The sequence below is a fragment of the Alligator sinensis genome, unplaced genomic scaffold (assembly GCF_000455745.1).
Source record: "Alligator sinensis unplaced genomic scaffold, ASM45574v1 scaffold404_1, whole genome shotgun sequence".
Classification (NCBI taxonomy): Eukaryota; Metazoa; Chordata; order Crocodylia; family Alligatoridae; genus Alligator; species Alligator sinensis.
Window position 1 is genome coordinate 6,237,724 of NW_005841839.1, and position 19,801 is coordinate 6,257,524.

The 19,801-nt window shown below is 46.3% G+C and overlaps 1 protein-coding gene across 1 annotated transcript in view; it reads right to left on the reverse strand.

Annotated features, from left to right (window-relative positions):
• Positions 1-19,801, reverse strand: part of LOC102380525 (ankyrin repeat and fibronectin type-III domain-containing protein 1-like) — a 412,615-nt gene that overhangs the window by 357,633 nt on the left and 35,181 nt on the right. The window contains exons 2-3 of the mRNA XM_025203646.1: positions 17,841-18,034; positions 6,334-6,563 (exon numbers count right to left, since the gene is read on the reverse strand). Coding sequence (XP_025059431.1) covers positions 6,334-6,563; positions 17,841-18,034 — 424 coding nt within the window. The remainder of the gene's footprint in view (positions 1-6,333; positions 6,564-17,840; positions 18,035-19,801) is intronic.

Here is a 19,801-nt window from a genome sequence, read left to right on the forward strand (position 1 = left end):
GATTTTAAACCACATTTCCAGACCCATTTCATTGTCACTTCCTGAAGCTTCATTGGTGTCAAAGGTCATGTGACATCACTTCCTGATGTGATACCACTTCCTGTGAGGTCTTTGACTATGGCTCACCGGCCCACTGGGTGATAAAAAGTTTGTGATCCGGCCCCACATTCAAAAAGGTTGGACACCCCTGCTCTAAAGGGACTTAATTCAGTGCTTCCCAACCTTTTCCTCAGCATGACCCCATTTCCTCAGCATGGCCACTCACTCCCAACTTGCAGCTCCCCTCCGCCCCTCCCCAGTGCCTGTGTTGGCCCCACCCACAGCCCCCTGGCCCTGCCAGTGGCCACGTCACTCCCCACCTACAGCTGTGCCCTCCCCCCCCCAAGCCCTGCTGGTGCTCCTCACTAACGACTCACAGCCGGCTGCCCCCCAGCTACCAGGGCTATGGGACCAGAGTCAGGGACCATGGCCCCCTGCTCCACAGCAGTGCCTGAGCCCCACTACCCATGTGAAGCAGTGGCTGCTGCTGCAGCCAAGGCAGAGCACAGAGCCTAGTTCCCTCCCCCAGCAGGCAGCAGGGCCAAAGCAGAGCCCATGGGGGCAAGGGGAGAGGATGCAGGCTGCCCACTATGGGCTCAGGGCTCCCTGCCCTGCTGCCCTCCCTGCAGGGGCCTCCGCAGCCCAGTGGGCAGGATCTGGCACAGAAGGGCAGGGAGGCTTGGTGCCACTACCGGGATCCCCACGCCGGCTTTGCCACCATGGTGATGCACCCCCTGCCCGCCCAGCAGCAGTGGCACCAGTGCTGTTGAGTTGTGCCTCCCACTGCTGCCAGGTGGGCTGGGAGCACCTCACCATGGCAGTGCAGCCAGCATGGGGCTCCCAGCAGCAGCACCAAGCTTCCCTGCCTCATTCAGCTGTGGAGGCCCCAGGGGAAGGGCAGCAGGAAGGGGAGCCCCGAGCCCGCAGTGGGCAGCCTGCATCCACTCCTGCCCCATGCAAAAATCTGGGGGTCACATTCCCCCCCATACCTCCCTCCCCGGAAGTGCGCAATCCAATTTTTTATCATTGCGACCTCAAAGGTTGGGAACCGCTGACTTAACCACTTCACACACCCTGGTACATCTGGATGAAAGTGGGGCCAGTCCTTTCCTTGTCACCTGACAAAGTGATGCAATGCATCTCATGGCTTAGAATGCAGCTGTGGCCACCAAATATAGCCACCCTCACCCAGCCCAAGGGAGATGCCCAACTGGAACATTATTCATGCTGGGGGGCAGTGACAGACTACCAGCTCCTCTCCCTGAATGAGATTCCTTTTGTTTGCTTACTTAAAGTGATTCATACCCCTGGAAAACGGGCGTCTGTGCAAATCTGAAAGACAGCTGTCAGACGGAATCAAAGGCTTCTCTCTTTCTCGAAAGCGGAAACTTCCCCGATGTTACAAGTCCTAAAGGAGTTAAATGGAAAGGCTTATTAAAAAGAAAACCCGTTCTGACAATCACAAAAATCAGGATTCATTTAAAATTCAAATTATGCAAATCAAAATAATCTGTACGCGAGTATCCCTCAGATGCCAGCAATGAGACTGCCTACATGTTCGACTAGCCAGCTCCACTGGTTGTGAGAATCCTCAGCAGAACCAGCTCTACAGAGATGGTATGCTGCAGCCACCTCATGTGGGCAGAAAGAAACATTGCTGCTGCTGGAGAAAGAGCATCTTTTCTGACTAGATGCAGATAGTGGGGGCTAAGGAATTGCCTTGACAAAAAAATGAGTAACAGATTATTTAGCAATACAGTTGTCACCTTATGCACATTCATGCCAGTCCAGTGATATGAATAAAAAGCCCAAAATATTTTTATGAGGGCTACAGCAAGCTTCCATCTTGCTCAGATATCCACAGAAGAACCATGGGTTATGCAAGAGATTGGACTGGATGGTCAAACTGGGCCCTTCTAGCTTTAAAAATCTAACATATGGTTGCAATACATTAAATATCAGGGTTTACAAAGGCTGCAATAAAAATGTTAATACTGATAGCTAGTAGCAGGTGTACATAGTGCAACTGTTTGGGAGATCATGCTTTCTTTCTCTACTCCCCACAGTCCCCTCCTCACTGGAGACTGTTCTCAAACAGTCCTGGTAAAACCTAAATGTCAGTCAGGCACCAGACTTTCAGAACTTTCCTTGAGACAGAGATGGGGGCAGGCAGCTATTTCACATAGCAAAAGCAGGGCAGACTGATTTCTCAGCAGAAAATAATGTCAGAAATTTAATATAAAACATGGAACAAGTGAAAGAGCACAGAAAAAATGAATCAAGTTTTAATAGGGACTTTCCTAAGAGGTCCCAGATGTGCCATCACAGAAAAGTCAACCATATCCTCTTAAAATTGTACTGTGTTTATGTCCACATGCAGCACAGACTTTACCTACACAGAGTCACTCCACCAATCACTGAAATGCAACCACTGCTGAGGCAGAACACTGCTGCTGTTAGATTATACTGCAACACAGAATAACAGTTAGTAATACAAAACTGAGGATAATACCACAGCTAAGTGAAATTGCAGAGAGATTTTGGGCAGGTAGAATATAATTTCTGAACCTTGACTTGCATTTAAATCTAACACCAGACTTAACTATTCTTGGAAAAAATAGGTATCACGAGTTGTGAGGTCTATTAATTCAAATATAAAATAACAGGGCACTGGCTTAGTGCTGCCTCAACCTGCTTACTGAACCATCAACACCACTGTCTACAGCACTTGGATTTCCTCTGAAGGTCCCATTGAAGCACACTCCAGACAGGATAACCCTGCTTTACTTCCGTGATCTGATGATATCACAGCCCCAAACTATACAGTTTGACCCCAGCCCACAGGAACATACCCTTTAGCTATTAAGCAAAGCAGAATAATGAGAAAAATAGCCTCAAAAATCCCCATATCTTCCATAGAAGACAACATTAATCAGCTGTGTTGGCTCATTGCCCAAAAGTTTCAAGGGTTTTTTTCCTGCTGCCTCTGTAATGAAGGCCAAGAATCCCACTGACTTCCATGGGCAGGATCAAACCCTAAGACAGAATGCTGCAGAACGAGGAAAGAATAGCAGCACGAGCACCTACTGTGTCTCACCAAAGAGCTTCCATATCTCCCATCCCATCTAGGGATATGGAATGACCTTGACCTAGCCCCAGGTGAGGGAAGGGGATTCTAGAAGGATTTCTGTACTTGCCATTTGACCCTTGGAACAAAAAACCCCAAAAGAGTAAGATTTCCCAAATTCAGACTCTTAGGTCTGATTTAAGTTACAATGGGAACTGGGTATACTGAGAACTTTTGAAAAGCCAGTCCACCAACTCCAGCACCTGAATGCAGCCTTGGTCTTTGCATCTTGGCTGGAGCCTACTTAAGAAAATGAGCGTTAAAACAAAAAAAAAAAAGCAATAACCCAACACTCTAGAGGAAGTTACACAGAACAGGCAGAAAAGCGACTCATTATGCAAAATGCGCTTATTTCTGAAAATGAAATCAAAACCAAGCAATCTGATTTAATCTTAAAGGTATGGGGGGGAAGAGGGCAGGGAGAATTTTTTTTTTTTTTGGTTGAAAAAGTTAATGGCAGGTTCCAGAAGGCGTAATAAAAAGAATGACTGTCATCAGGGCACATCATGCTGCCTTAAACCATTAGCCCATCTGGCCTGCTGTTCTGCTTTTGGCACTAGCCACCACGTGGAAAGCTACAGAGTATATGCCACCATCAGTGAGAAGGCAGGAAGGAACAGATGGTCCAGAGCACTGGTGTCTGTCACATCTCATCAGAAACACAGGCCACCCTGCTGCGAGGCACTTAAATGCTTTTCGAGACAAAAGCAGCAGACAGCTATCCGCTTGTTGCAAATCAGGAAGAGCAAGATCCCAAGGCAAAGAGTGATCCTGCAGCAGGGACTCTGAAGAGCTCTGCTCCATCCTCAAAGCCATTTGCTTAATGTTCCTCCCCCATGTTGGGTTCAGTACCACAGGCCTCCTGCACTTCTCCCTCATGCTGCCTACATAGAAGGCACAGCTCTTGGTTCCTGGTAAATGGATATGACCAGGGAAAGCAAAAGGTGTCTCTGCTGCAGAAGCTTCCTGTATTTCAAATAGCTTCTTTGTGATCCTCTCTCCTGCCCTCGCTCTCTACTATGCATACAAAGCCAAAGGTAGAACTTTAAGGAACAAGAGGAACAGGCAGGAAGAAGAGGTTCCATTTCTTACCCCAAAGCAGAACTGCTTCACTCTAAGCATGTCTGACTCCCGTACTGCCACCTTTAAGATGCCTTGTGCTGTTTGTGAAGGTGCCCACAGTAGCTGGTTTTAGCCAGTTCCTAACTCAAACACAGCAAATCCCAGAGATCTTGTTTCCTGCTTGCAGTTCACAGCACAGGGATCTAAACCAGCATCCATAAAAATGTCACTGCCAGCTTCCACTTTTATCGCTGTATGAAAATGCAACAACCCACAGTTAAAGTTAGAATTGTCATCCCGTTAGCTGAAAGGAAAAAAAATCAAATTTTACTTCTCATCCAAACCCACTGGGAACACATGCAGTGCAGCAGGACACACGTGAAAATCAGGAAGGAAAAGTCCTCTGTTGGGGCTTCCAAGGACATTTGGGAGCCAAAGGCAAGCAGATATCACACCACAGAAACAATGCTATGAATTGTGCTTACATATAGAGTAGTAGACGCAAGATCAGACCTGTGCTACTGTCCTACAGAGCAACTGTCCTTCTTGGCGAGAGGGAGGAAAAGAACTCACAAGCCCCAGCTGCAACAGCAGACTCCCTATGGGGTCAAACAGCAGAGCTCATGCACTTACCACAGGTGCTCAGCAGCCTTCTGCTCTGAACTCTCTGGCTGGCTCACGCTCAGCCCTCTAGAGGGAAAGGCCCCCAGCAGCCCTCTTTGAGGCCTCTCATGTTCATTCCCATTATTTGAAGGCCCACACTAGCTCCAGTTTAGGAGGTATTGTGTTTCAATGCAAGGACACCTGAGCCCTTCATTACAACTCTAAGGCAGTAATAAGGCAGTGAGATGGCTGTATTAATGTCTGTATCAGATGTCTCTCAGAAAAAGAAGACGCAAGCCCATTAAACTTGAAACAGAAAGCTTCCCCTAACCACCTCATGTCCAGGCTGCTGCAGCTCCTGTGTTTTCTTTTAATCACTCCCGAAGGAATCATTGCCAAGGCAAAGGGTTACTCTCCTCCTTACCTCTCTCCCCAGGCAGCATGCTAATGGGTGCAAAGCATTTGCTTCCAAATCCAAGGCAGAAACAAAGCTACTGCACATGGCCAGGTTCTGGCTGAACCGAGGGTTAGGGGAGGTTGGGGTGAGGGTGCAGGTAATACTTTCTCACTGCTGGTCCCAGTCTCAGAATGAGAAAAAGAGACTCCACTTCTCCTCAGGAGCCCCTTTTAGGTGGAGTTAGTTATTGCTTCCAGAGGCAAGAGGAACGCGAGCAATGACTTGAAACTGGCACAGCAGAGGTAGGTCATGGACAAGTTTCATACAAACAACCTAGCCAAGGCAGCTCAATCCTTGCCTGGCTGGTCCTTACCAGCTCTGAGCCCTGCATATCTGCAAACGCCTCTCACAGCAGTACACCCAAAGTTTACAACAGTTTACACACCAAGCACGTGGTAAGATGCCTCTGTCCTCACCTGCAGCACTGTCCTCAACCCTAGCAACATCCACTGTTACTCCAGTGAGGCGCCAACAGACAGCTCTGGGCATTCCCACCTCCTCATTTGCATTCGGAGCCACTGCATGCACTCTTTATCCAGTCCTGGCTCCTTTTCTGAGCAGAAATCCCCAAAAGGGTCAAACTATAAGGAATGAATTAAAGCCTGAGATGACACAGCAAGCCCATTCTCACTCATGACCTAAAATCTGGAATTCATGTACCCAGAGCTGAAAAGACAACATATTAACACACTGCATTACTAGGCTGTGCAGGAGCCATCTGATGCAAGCAAAAGCCCTCAGAGAGCTTTTCTTTAAATGGTGGGGAGGGAGTGGAGGAAGGGAGAGCACAGAAACCTGCTGAACAAGACAAATCAGATTTCTGGTGCAATTTGGCCAAACTCAAGATGATGAAACCATCATGTCACCAGCCTAGAGAGCCAAACTGGATTTTTTTAATGTTTTAAATACAAATAACCAGGTAGCATGTTACTGGGGTGGGTGGGTGTGTGCGCGCGCATGGGTGTGTGCTGCCTGTATCAAGAACCTTCATAACATGCTTTGAGAGAAGGGGGAAGGGAGAAGCTCTTCTCCACTGAATACTCACAAACTGTCTCCGGAGCTTGGTCTTGACACGCTCAGCCTTTGTCTCTGAGGGATGGATGGAGTAGCTGAGGGAGCTCAGGTGGTTGTCCACAGACAGGCTTTTCCTCATGTAGAAGGACCGCGTACGGAAGTAGCTGAAAGGAGCCTCATCCACGGCAGTGCGGAGCTGTGGACGAAGGGCAGGGTCCCCCACAGAGTCCATACAGTCGTCTTCCAGTCGCCAGGCCTCACCTGTGGGGAGGGAGAAAGAAACCCAGCCTCAGGGAAGGAACAGAAGTCATGGAGGTGTTGTGTTCCTACAGCACAGCAGATCTTCTCCCTTCCTCACTGATGCACAAGAGCTTGCAGGCTCCAAGCAAAATCCAGACAAGGAGAGGGGTCAGCATGTGGCCTATGTTCAGCCTATGTCCCCTGCAGAGCTCACATAAGGAGCAAAATGAGGCACATGCCTTGAGCTATCCCCTATGTATGACAGCAGTTCCCAAACTCTGATAGATTATGCACCACAAATTAAAAATGATACAAACTTAAGTACCACCAGCACATTTTTTCAGTTCAGCCTTAAGTACCACCAGCAAATTTTTGTTACAGAAAGTAATTATAATAAATCTGTTAACATGTACCACTGACAGGTTGTCTGCGTACCACTGGTGGTACACATACCACAGACTGGGAACCGCTACCCTAGAGCATTTGCCACTGCATGTCAGATAGCCAGCTCCCCGTACATCACAAGCATTCCACGTCCAGTGTTTGGGGAGATGCTCTTCTTTCAGTCACGTAGGAAGGCAGAATGACAAAAATTAGATGGACAGGACTGAGGACTTCATCTAACCCATCCCCCAGGCAGTGAAGGATTTCTCCCTGCCACACACCTTCTAAGGCTTGATGCAGTGTGGGCACATCTACATGAGACATTCACTGTGGAGTAGACTAATTAGCTCCACAGTAAATGTTACACATCTATATGTGTGGCCCAATTAGGCTGGAGTAAACTAATAAACTCCGCAGCAGGGTAGTTGTAAATACAAGTACTACCCTGCTGCAGAGTTTTTTATTTTGCAGCAGTGCACGTGTAGACGCTGCTTCAGCTGGCTAGGGCACGAGGGTGCTTCAGTGAGGGGGCTGCCTACCGGCTAGCCCCACACTGGAGCACCCTCATGCCCCAGCCAGCCCTTCTGCAGCATGTTGAGCCAGGAGGACCTGGCTGACAGCTTGACTTCCCAGAGCCTCTGCCAGCCAGGGCTGCTCCAACCTGGCTCAATGTGCTCTGGTCCTGGGAGTTTATTACATCATATTAATAAGCAAGTGTAGATGCGCCCTGTGTTTCCTCATATGGAGGGAAGAAAGGATGAAGCAGTAAGCTGAGACGTGAGAGAGGCAACCTTGGGCAAGTCCCTTAACTTCTGCATGCCTCTGAAAATAATCTCTCTCTGCTCACACCATTGTCTGTCTGTTTACATGTTGGTCCTGATCTGACTGAACTTTACACATTGTGAGTAAACAGTACAAAACCACAGGACTCCTTGTGGATCAAAGTTAAGCATGTATGTAGGTTTTTGAGGGAGCTAAACCTGGATAGTCTGGATTTGCCTATACACCGCCAGCCTAACAAAGGGGTCCTCACCTCAGCCATGGTCTCTAGACATTACCTTTCTGTAATTACAGGAGACCCTTGCCATTTGCGGGGGACACGTTCTCAAGATCCCTGTGAATGGCGAAATCCGCGAATAAGACACTGCGTTCATGAACGCAGTGTCCCCAGCGGCTGGGGGGGGAGGGCACGACTGTGCTAGCAGTGGCAGCAGCGCAGTGGCAGCGCAGTGACGGCAAGCATAGAGCTCCCAAGGAGCTCCTATAAGTGTATTTAAGATACAGGTTCAGCATTCACGAATATTTGAAACCCCGAATGCCAAACCCGCAACTAGCAAGTGTTTCCTGTACTAATAAATGAAAGACTGAAATCCTAATAAAACTGTCACTTTAGAGTTATTGTTGTTTAAAGAGTGAGTACATTTATACAAACTCTTGATAAAGAAATTAAACACTTAACTCTTTATCACCCCAAGACCATTAAGTCATTCTGCATTATCTGCTGTAGCTGAAGAAAATTCTGATGAAGGGATAAAATTCCTACAACAAAAGCCTTGTGTGAGTCCTGCTATTGTTGTTGTTAGCATTAAAGCTTATTTATACAGCATGTGTCACCTATTAAATGTCCAAGTGCCTTGAAAAGGGTAACATATCAACCCTATTTTACAGATGGGGAAACTGAGGTATAGCACATGTATTCCATTTCAGTGGGAGCTACAGACACTTTGCACCTATAAGAAAAGGCAATAAATGAATGTTCTAAGTTACAGAGTAAATCATTTGGGAACAGTATCCATGTCTCTGAATGTTTCATTTTATGTGTAATGCAAGGTCACATATTTTATTTTACTGCTATCACTTTAAACCCAAAGCAGGAGAAGACAGAAAACTACTGATCCTAAGCAAGCTGTCCCCTGGAACCTCATCTCTGAAGTCTGGTACAAGAGAGCAAGGCAGCCATACAGGAAAATAAACAGGGTGCAAAAAAGCTGATTCTGTTAAACAGGTATGACTGTATTCATTGTATTTAAATAGGCATGAATGTATTCATTGCAGCACAAAGGGAAATAACAACATGAAATTGTAAGGACCTCTGTTACGTCACTGTTCTGCTCATTTCTAAGTAGTTTGGACACTGTATGTATTTTCTTGCCTATTTTGTCTTTTTAGAATTGATGAACAGCAGTTCCTCCCTACTTCCCACCAACACTGTTTTTTGCCCACTGAAACCAAAATCATTGACTTAATAACAAAAATAAAACCTTTTGCTCAATCTCTGTATAAATGGAGCCTTCCCTTACTAGCCATTTAAATTCATGAATACACTCTCCAGAATTTTCCTCCATCAAAAACTCTCTTCTCCTGTTGTTTTTACCCCCAGTGCAAGCTCATTCGCATTCTCTGTTTGGAGAATTCAACATCTTTGACCAAGAGTGCTCATGACTTTACGAAGGCCACAAAACTAGAGGCAAATTGATTCCGATGTTTACAGAAGATGAGATCTTAAGGTGAAATGGTAGGTCACAAAATAGCTTTCATAGACATTAGGGCTGGAAGGGGCCTTGTGAGATCATCAGGCCCAGCCTCCTGCCCAAGGGGCAGGAAGGCAGCTAGGGTCAGATCACCCCAGCAAGATAAACATCCAAGCATTTCTTAAAAGGTATCCAGAGTAGGTGCTTGCACCACTTCTCAGGGGGAGTCTATTCCAGGCTTTGGAGACTTGGACGGTAAAGAAGTTTTTCCTTATATCCTTATATATAAAACAGTCTTCCAGCATTTTGTGACCATTAGACTTTGTCTTCCCTTAGAGCACCCTGGTGAACAGACATTCTCTCACCTCCTGATGCACACGCCTTCAATACTTATAGGCTGCCACCAAGCCACCCTCAGCCTTCACTTCTCCATAGTAAGTGGATTGTTGTTTACCGTACAAAGTCTGGGAGTTTTAATACCGAAGCTAGGAGTGTGAGGGAAAGAATGCGCTAAAATCCATTGCTACCCAAAGCTGGTCCAACTCCTCTGATTTCAGTATTGTAAAAAGCAAGCCTGTTCCTTGATCCCTGCTTAAAAGCACAAAGATAGTATGCAGTGCCCTTAGTCCTGCCACTATACCAGAAAGCAAAAAAGCTGAAACAGCTTTAGGAAGGGAGGATGGCAAGAGAAAATGGGTCTAAATTATTAAGAAAACCCCCCAACCTGAAGAGCAATACATTTGATTTTTTTACCCCCGTTTTGAATTTAATAAGCTACTGCTCCTCCTCTCCAAATGTCAACTCATACAACACAGGAACTTCTGTTTGAAAGCTGTGATTATTTAATGCATAAACACATCAATCCAAGCACAGATTCAGACTGCCACTGTATGATAACATTGTTCTGGGAGAGAAGCAGGAAATGCCATGACAAAACCACCAAGCTGAAGATACCTATAAAAAAGCCTCCTTTCTTAAGGCGGAACCTAATGATTTCAACTCAGAACCTGACCCAAGTATCAAAATGAGAACTAACTGGGGTGCCCTTCTTTGGCTCTGCATCCTTTCGAAAGAGGAACAGAAGGGAAAAGCAAGGCAATTTCTCTGTCAAGTGGCATAGCGTTTTCAGGCTCTTCAACTGCTCTTTTGATGGATCAAGTCAGGAGCTGTAATACCCCACTGATCTGAGTTCTGGACCCCCAAACTGAGCCTTTACTCGTGAGCTCCAAGCCCCAATTACCCTCACATCCTGCTACTATTTTCATCTTATGCCCCAACACTTCCTTGCCTTGGCTATTGGCAGCCACTGCTGTTCTAGCCTGAGGTAGAGGACTCCCATGTAAAGTCACTGAATCTCTTTATATAAACCAGTCCTTGATAACTTCAGGGAATCTAATCCCACTCTGCAAAGGCCAGGGAAGGATTACAGCAAAGCAGGAGAGCAAATCCACTGACATTCATCCATTTCAGAGAATTTCTGAGCATTCACAGGCCAAAGAGCAAGAAAGCTGAGTTCATATCACATGGTCTTATGAGTCCAATTCTGGGTTCATCATTTCTGCCTGAGTATAACTGCACTATGCAACTACCCTGCATAATGAGTAAATACCTCTATGTAGTTACAATATACCAGAGCAACACAGGATGACACTGGCTCAGGGCTACAATTCCTTCCCTGGGCCTCTCTTTCTACCAGGAGAAGGAACTGGTGCCATTCCTTAACAGGATACCAACCTAACCCAGGCTCCTCCAGCCAGAGGGGAGGACTCTGCCCCCACCCTTCAGCCAACATGTGGCATGTATCTGTATAAATGCACGAGGATGGAATGGGAAGGAACTCTAACCCTCCCTGCACTGCTGCATTAGGTTGGGCCACACTCTGGCTCACAGAGCTAAGTCAAGCCACTCCTGATTTATACCCATGCAAGTGAAATCAGAATCAGTCCCAGGGCCTGAAGTGCTACACAGGGAAAGATCCAGTATGAAGTCAGGGGGGAAAAAGAGAGACAAACCTGCAGGCTCATGTCCCAACTAATGTGCATCTACCTTAAATCTCCTCATGCAGCTGCAATTCAGAAGTGTACAACTAAGCCTGGGAAGACTGGCACCTCCAAAAGATTAAGCTCCCACCCAGACCTGACACTAATGACTGCTGCAAAACATCAGCATTTAATGGGGAGAAAAAGCTGACAGTAAAAAATCCCGAAATAAATCTGCACTCCTTCTTCCTCTGGGCCCACTGCACAAGATAATCAGTTTGACAAAACAGAATTTCAAAAGAAAAGGGTGGAGGAGAGAGAGATGCTCAGTGATGTTCACTCCAGCTTTTCTTTCTGGCATCATCATGCTGGGCAGAGAGGGAAGGGTCTAGAATTACAAGTATAACGACCAGGGGGGGAGTGAGGGTGCATACAAACAAGAAACCACCATAATGTTGATAGGGCCTCTCAGACAACTTATTTGCTTCAGCATGGAGGAGACTCCAAGTACCTCATGTTCACCCACTAGGAACCAAAAAGTCCCAAATGCTGCCACCAACTCAAGACCATCATCTAAGCTAGAATAAGGCCTTCTGTGCCCTCTCCAAAGCTGTGATGATGGTCCACTGTGCACATCTCTCCACTGCCCTGGATTCTCCTGCACACTGGGAGTTCTCCACACCTCTCTCCAAGCTCATAATTGCAGGGGAGGGGACAAGGAACAACATGACTGTCCAATTCAAAGTCTGAGTCATGCATTTCTCAAAGTTTCTGCAATAGGAAGTGCAGGTTCATGTCATTTTTTGCATAAGACACGAGAATGAAGTTAATTTTAAGTCCTTAAAGGCAACCAATGCTATTTGGGATAGTAGGGGTGGCAATTACTCTGAGGTCCAAACCACAACCCAATGCTGAATGATAAATCTACCTCCCTAAATCCCTGCCATGATTTAATTTGAATATTGTGGGCCATAATCAAATGAGCTCAGTTCCAACAGGCCCAAAGGGGGTGGCCTCATCTTCCAAAGACCTCAGCATTTTCCAGCCCTCACATGGGAATGCAGAAGTAGCTGCAGAACAAGAGCTACAAATGGATAGCACTCCTTCCCAGGGGGGAATAGAGGGAAATCTGGTGCAAGAAGCAGATGCAACTGGGAGGTTAGGGACAGATAGCACTCTCCTATGGCAAAGCAATGAAATAATATGGTCAAAGATGTGTCCCTTCCCCCCACAGAAAACACAAGATATAGGATGAGGCAGGACAAGAGAACAGAGGCTAATTCCCCAGAGACTAGAAGACTACCTCAGTGTGTGAAATCTCTCAGTGTGCTACAGAATGTGATGCCAAGGGGTTAATCACTTGGACAAGCCAGGAGCTGCCATGACCCCTTGTTCTAACAACTCCTGTTTGTTCATGTCTCCAGCCTGCTATTTTTCAGTCCTTGTGTCCATGAGGAATTTCCCAGTTAGTCCAACAGCCAAGAGAGTGCCTGACTCCACCAAAGGTTCTAGGCACTGTTGGCTTAAAAATGGCATTTAAAGGCCTGTTTTTTGGAATTGGCTTGTAGGTATAGATATATGCATTATAAGGGTTCAAGATGGGCAGCAGGCATTAAATGGATTTCTAAGAGCTTGGGAGATACACACACAGCTTCTTATGGCCCTGAGAGCAGACAGGCTGCCTAGCATGAGGCCAACAGGCGGACACAGCCTGGGAACCAAAGAAGTATGTACCATACTGTCCCATAACACAAGATAAGTGACACCAGCAACAAGGTCTCAGAGCAGCAGGAGGGCTGAGTCCCAGTTTTTGGGGGAACAGACCAAATTAGAAGGCCTGGAAGGCTATCTGGACACGTGACCACAGAGAGACAACCAACCAGAGACAGCCACAGATGAAGAGTCATCAGGCATCATCATGAGGGAAGGAGAATACAAAAGCAGAAACTTGAGACTAACTAAGGGTCCCTCCCTGTTCCTTCTCGTCCCTCCCTTTGCCCTGTCCCTCCTCCTCCCTGAGAGGGGTCCCTGCCCCCTTCTCCCGGGAAGGGTCCCTGAGGCTGCCATAGACAGAGGGCACACACCAGCAGCCCATCTCATGCACCCCACTGGGGGGGGGGGGCAGCTGGGGGCCTCAGCATCCCTCCTCTAGACTACTGACACCTAAGAGAGAGAGCCTCAGAATGGAGCTTGCATCCTGACCCGATGTACTTTGACTGTGATGACAGCTGTAGGACTGGTAGATATAGAATCACTTGATTGTTTGTATTGTTGCTTTTCTGTTATCACTCAGTATCAATAAATTCGCCTATTATCAACTGGCAGGCATGGTCGGTTTGAGGGCTGTGCTCTCCCAGAACAAAGGTTTAGGTGCTGAGGCCAAATTCAGTGTCAAGAGGAACCAGCAAGTGGGCAGACCCTGCTGCCTGTCACGTTTAACGCATGCACACTCACCCTTACAACACTTTGTTATACCCAATCTTGCAAATTAAGTGAAAGGGAAGAGCAAGCCCAGATTCATATGAAGCTAAACACTAGCTGGCTGGGAAAGCTATCTCCCTCACTTGCTAATTTAAAAAAGGAAGCTGTTTCTTCTGCTGTTTCTTTCTAATGAGAAGGCACAGAAGGTCTGCCCAGCTTGCAGTCTTGATTGGACTTATTCCCCTGTACGGGTAGCAGGTGCCTGACTTCCTTTTCTCTTCCTGAGGCCCTGTGTGAACTTCCATCTCAACAAAGAAGGCAGGATCCTTTTTGCTCCAGCCTCTGAACAACACAGATACTTCCCCTCCTTTGTTCCAAGCCCTTACTACAAAAGCCAGTCACAGGCTGTGCAAGAATGAAAGGCCAGGGAAATGTCCTCTGACAGACCACAGGATACTGATTCTCTCTGACTCAGGTGAGATATTTTCCTGTCACTTCTCTTTCCAATTCCTGAGAGGCAATTTGGAGTAATGGATCCTGGGCAGTCAATCCCAGAAAACTGCTTTTACTCCTGGTAAGGGATACTTTTGATGCCCATTTCCACAAGCAAGTTCTCTGATGTAAGTCGTCTTTAGGCACTTTCAATTGATCACATTAAACAGACACACCGGTCTGACAAACTAGTCTGAATCACTGAGGCATGATGGCATTATCCAGTGGTCAGAATGAGACCAAAAGTCTGGGCTCCCACATTCTAGTCCTGTTCTGCATGGTGTCACTTTGGGCAAGCTTCTCTCTGCCTAGGAGGGAGGTTGTGGAATCCCCATCCTTGGAAGTTTTTAAGAACAGGTTAGACCAGGGGTGCTCAACCTCCAGCCCATGGGCCAAATATAGCCTGCAAAGCCATAGGTATCTGGCCCATAGGCTCCCCACGGATTAGGAAAGCTGGAGGCAGGGGACTGATAGCAACAAATATGGCCACCCTGCTGCCAAATTCCCAAACCCAAAGCCCTGCGCCACCTCCCCTCACACCCGCAGCTAGATGAGGCCAAACCATGCCCCCTTTCCCCTGTGGGGGTCAGGTTGGGGTCTGCTCAAGCCACCTTCACCCCCCTCACAGGGCTGGGTCAAGCTCCCCTTCCCCCAAGGGGGCTGTGTTGGAGCTGGGCTTCCTCTTCCTCTGCAGAGCTGGGTCATGCCCTTTCCCCACCTCAGGGCCAGGATGGAGCTGAGCCATACCCCCTTTCTCCCACAGGATTGGGATGCGGCCAGGCCAGACACCTTTCCCCTGCAAGGTAGAGCCACACTGCCTCCCTCCCCTATCCCTGCCCCACTACAGGGCTGGGCCATACTACTTCTCCCCAGCCCCCTGGCCAGGTTGGAGCTGGGATACCCCACCCCCCTCTGCATGCTTAGATGTGACCCTGCCATGACTGCCACATGCCGGGTCGGGACCATCAGCCAGATTTGGCCCATGGAGAGCCTAGGCACTGCTCATCCAGCCCATCAGCCAAAAACGTTGAGCACCACTTGCCTAAGTTGCTTTAGATGGGAATGATTTTGCCTTAAGCAGAGGGCTGGACTAGATGACCTTCTGAGGTCCTTTCCAGCCCTACTTCTATATAATTCTGTAAAATCACTGTGTCTCCATTACCTTGTCTAAAAAAACCCACATGTGTTAACAACACTAACCTACATAAAGGAGTAATGTGCTCTCTGGTTGAGCTGACTTCATTACCCATTTGCAAAACACTCTGACATCACTGGCTAAAGGAATTCTAAGCACAATATTACTATATGTTAGATGTTGCCAAACTGTTGTCCAAACTAGTATAAGGAAAATGTAATCAAGAGGTAGACACCTTTTCTTATTTCTTGTTTTGGCTCATCACTTTTGCCCCTTTCTGGGCTTAATGGATATCTAATTAGTACCCTACCAGGTACTATGAAGAACAAGAGATGATCCAGCCAGAAAATGGAATCTCTCAATTTAGTGATCAAAGATGTTACCTGTGGAGAGCATTCTTTTCCCTACTTATAGGAGCTTTTATAGCACTCATCCATGCAGTGTCTGGGCAACTTCCAGTGATACATTAAGAGACAAATCTCATATCTATCAGATGAGGAAGCGACCCATCTGATGTCTGTCACAGGCAGATCCTGCCATTCCTTATCCTTTCCTCAGAGAGGATTGTGTAGGCAGTGATGTATTAGCTTTGGCAGGGTTTTAAGCTTTTTATTTTTTTAAATGCACATGTTGCTCTGCCCTTGCATTAGAGAAGGCAGGTGGAACAGCACCTGGCACTCGGTGGGGAAGGTAGAGAGGTTTGCAGTGGTACAGAACAAGTTCTGACTACAGCCTGGGGCTAGCTGCTGAGGAAGCTCTGTGCAAGGGGAGATGTTTGACCTCATGGTAGGTAGGAATCTCTATTGTTCCTGAGGGGCATAGTTAATCAACTACCACACCTCACCCCAGGAGTTTTAATCCACCAGGCTACCTTGCAGATTCAAGACAGGAACCAGGACCTTGAATTTGACCTGACAGTCTACAAGCATCCAGCTTTTAGAGCAGAAAACAGGAGTACTGGGTTTATGGTACTCCACATTGCTGAAGAAACATACCATAGTATTTTCTACTAGCTGGAGTTCCCTGAGGGCTGATGGCTTCACTTACTTCATGGGTGAATATCTCTTGCACATAAGCAACCCATATTCTGTGTCTGACTTCCCTTGTAGTGGTCAGATGGCTTTCTGCCCATCGAAGGCTGTTTGTTCAGCCATGCCACAACAGGGCTGCTTGCATTAATGAATGCCATTTGGTGAATTAGGAGATCCTAAGGGCTAACAGAGTACAGCAAACTGCTCTCAGCTCCACCCTGTTCCTCACCTTCAGCCCTCCACTGAAATGACGTTGTTCACCTGGGCCTTCTTTCATGGTTTCCTCTGCATTCCAAGGGCCTCCCTATAGATATGAGGCTTGATAGGAAGACTCAGGCCTCGAGATCTCTGCTGTCATGACAGAAGTCATTATGGACAAACACTGAAATCAAGAACGCTGCTATATGAGTCCTAGTTGTAAACTCAGGAAAGCTGAGAGAATGGAGCAATTTATGAGCTCCTATCTGCGTATAAATATCTGGGGAATCAGCAGTAGCAGAAGAAAAATGCAGAACACAGACCATAAAAATTAAACCAACATTTGGAAAAGTATTCCACTGGGTAATCTGCAGAAAAGGAACCCAACAAGGGGGATTTTATTGTTTAGAAGTTCCAGTGTACTTGGAAGAAAAGCTTTGTCATCTCAATTTTATCCAGCTGTGGCCCCAGTGCAACCCCACTGGCATTTGAAATGTTAAGAGTACTCAGATACACTGGCCACGAGCATTTTTACCACTATGGTTAGATGACACTGTTTATGCTGGGTTCCTACAGTTGCTAGCACCAGTGGAACTTGCACTAGGATTAGTGCAGTGGAAAGAGAATGAGACCAAAAACACATTGTAGACAAAGATCCAGGCATGCTGTTATATCAGAGGTTTGTAGTGTCTGAGTTCTCCTTTGCTACCCCAACCTAGGATTCTCCCTAGTATCTTGGTCTAAATGCAGAAACATGTGTTGAGCGGTGGATTTAGTTCACAAAGAAAGGGACCAACACTTCCATTTCATTGTGCAAAGGGAAAGGGCTTGCTCTGGACCATGTGAGTTGTTGCCGATCCACAACCAAAAGGCTCCATGTCCTATGACCAAATCACCAACCTATTCTAAGCTTCTCATCTATTTTTTAACCTCCATGCATTTTTACTACCACTGTGACAAAATAAGGGGAGATTTTGTATTCAAGCTGAAAGTCAGGCTCAAAAATTGCCAGAGTGAAAACTTAAAGCTCACAGTCACCTTTAATAAGTGTGAAAAACCCTTGTTGACTGGTTTCTAACAGCAGTGTCTTTGAAGGATTTCTGTTCAGATTGTAAAAACCTCCCCAAGACAGGATTGTGCAATTGATCCAAAGAAATTCAGATCTACCAACATTAACAAAAACTCACCAGTAGAGGGCACTGTGCACCCTTTCTGGCAGTCGGAGGCAGAGTGGTTCTTGTACTGCTTCTGCTCTGGCATGTCTTCTCTGTACAATTTTGAATCCAGGAGAGGAACCCTGCTTAAGACAGGTGACTGAGGGATGCTAGGAAGTGTCCGTGACTTCCCTAGGAGAGGCCGTTGCAGTTTTCTATCCAGTGATCTTTAGAAGAAAAAAAGGAAAGAAAAATTACTTTAGCAGGTAAATGGAGCCTGCAAGCAGGGTAATTCTTCTGTAGGACACTTCAGTGCAAAACGTTATTGCCACTGGACTAAATCATAAAATGTGCTTGTTCCCAGGATACAGCTCCACCACTCATTTGCAAAGTGCTTTCCCCATTCTTTCCTCATCAACATGTTTTAATTAAGAGATGCAACTTGAGATGCAAATCATAAGTTTTTTAAAAGAAGATAGTGCACTATACATCCTACTGGACACCAGCCACACATCCACTAGTTTAAGGATCACCAAAATTAACCCAATGCACAGATCACAGAGTTTAGGATGAGATCTGTGAATTGGTCTGAAAAGAATATGAACCTATCCAAAACCAACATACCAAATCTCAGACAAAACCAAATCATTTTTTGGAGTCTCAAAAACATCTGAAGATATGAAGGGGAAGGTAGGGCTTGTTTTAATTATTTTCTTCCTTCTCTCTGCCTTCCCTTATTCCATCCTGAACATCCAGCATGAAGCAATGAGATTCTCTTCTTTAGGTGTTCCTGACCCAACTGATATCCAAAAACCCTGAAAGGCCCGACCTGCCGAATCCCACTATCCAAAAAATAAAAACTGGGCTGAATGACAGATCGGCATCCAGATGTTTATGAGCACAAGCCAGCAAGAACCCGAGTAACTGAGTCCAGTTCACTGCTACTGCTGGCAACCTTGTTATACGATTCCATCCTTCAGTTTATTCATTAGTCAGTTTTTAGGCATGCACACACGTGCGCACGCGCGCACGCACACACACACTCCTGAGGAAGCTCTTCCAGAACTTCCCGCTTCTGATAGTTAGATACCTTCTCCTTATTTCTGGTCTAAATCTGTTCTTGACCAGGTTATATCAAATTGTTGTTGCACTAATACTGTCCTTTATTTTAAATAGCTCTTATTTCCCCGCCCAGTGGCTTGCCCTCCTGATCACACCTTCCTTCTCCCCACTGTGTATTTATAGAAAACAATCATATCCTTTTTCAACTTTCCTTTTGTGAGGCTAAATAAGACCAGATCTTTCAGTCTCTGTTCCATGCCCCTGAGTATTTCAGCAGCCATCTCTGCACCTGTGCCAGTCTAACTTTATCTTTTTCAAACAAGAGAAACCAAAATTATATGCTGTATTCCAAGTGAGAGCTCATCACTGCCTCACACAATGGCATTAATACTTCTATTAGAAATACTGCACCTGTCACATCCTATGATGCATTTACCTTTCCCACAGCCACAGCAGATTGGTGGCTCCCAGTCATCATGCAACTGAACAGTTTTCTTCCTCTTCAGTTGTTTCCCACTGATGAACTCCCAGCTTACAGCAGAAATTTATTTTCATTGGCCCTTAAGTGCATAACCTTGCACTCTGTCCTATTAAATGTCAACCCATTTCTATTACTCCAGTCCTCAAGTTTGAAACAAGGTCGGACAATTTAGATTCTTATTCACACCAAAGTCCCAGACATTCTGAGTCTCACCCATCACTACTATATTTATTATGATTGCTGCTTTCTTTTTTACAAAGGCAATGGCATCCGTTGATTTGTGTTGGCATGAGATATAATTTATGGACAAGCAGTAACGCCAAGGCCAGAAGATAGCTGCAAAGCCCTGCACTAAATTCTGCAGAATATTAACTTATCAGATACTGGGAACAGAGCAGCAGACATTTGTGACATTTGGGTACAACAGACCTGATGTAAAGCTCAATCAAAT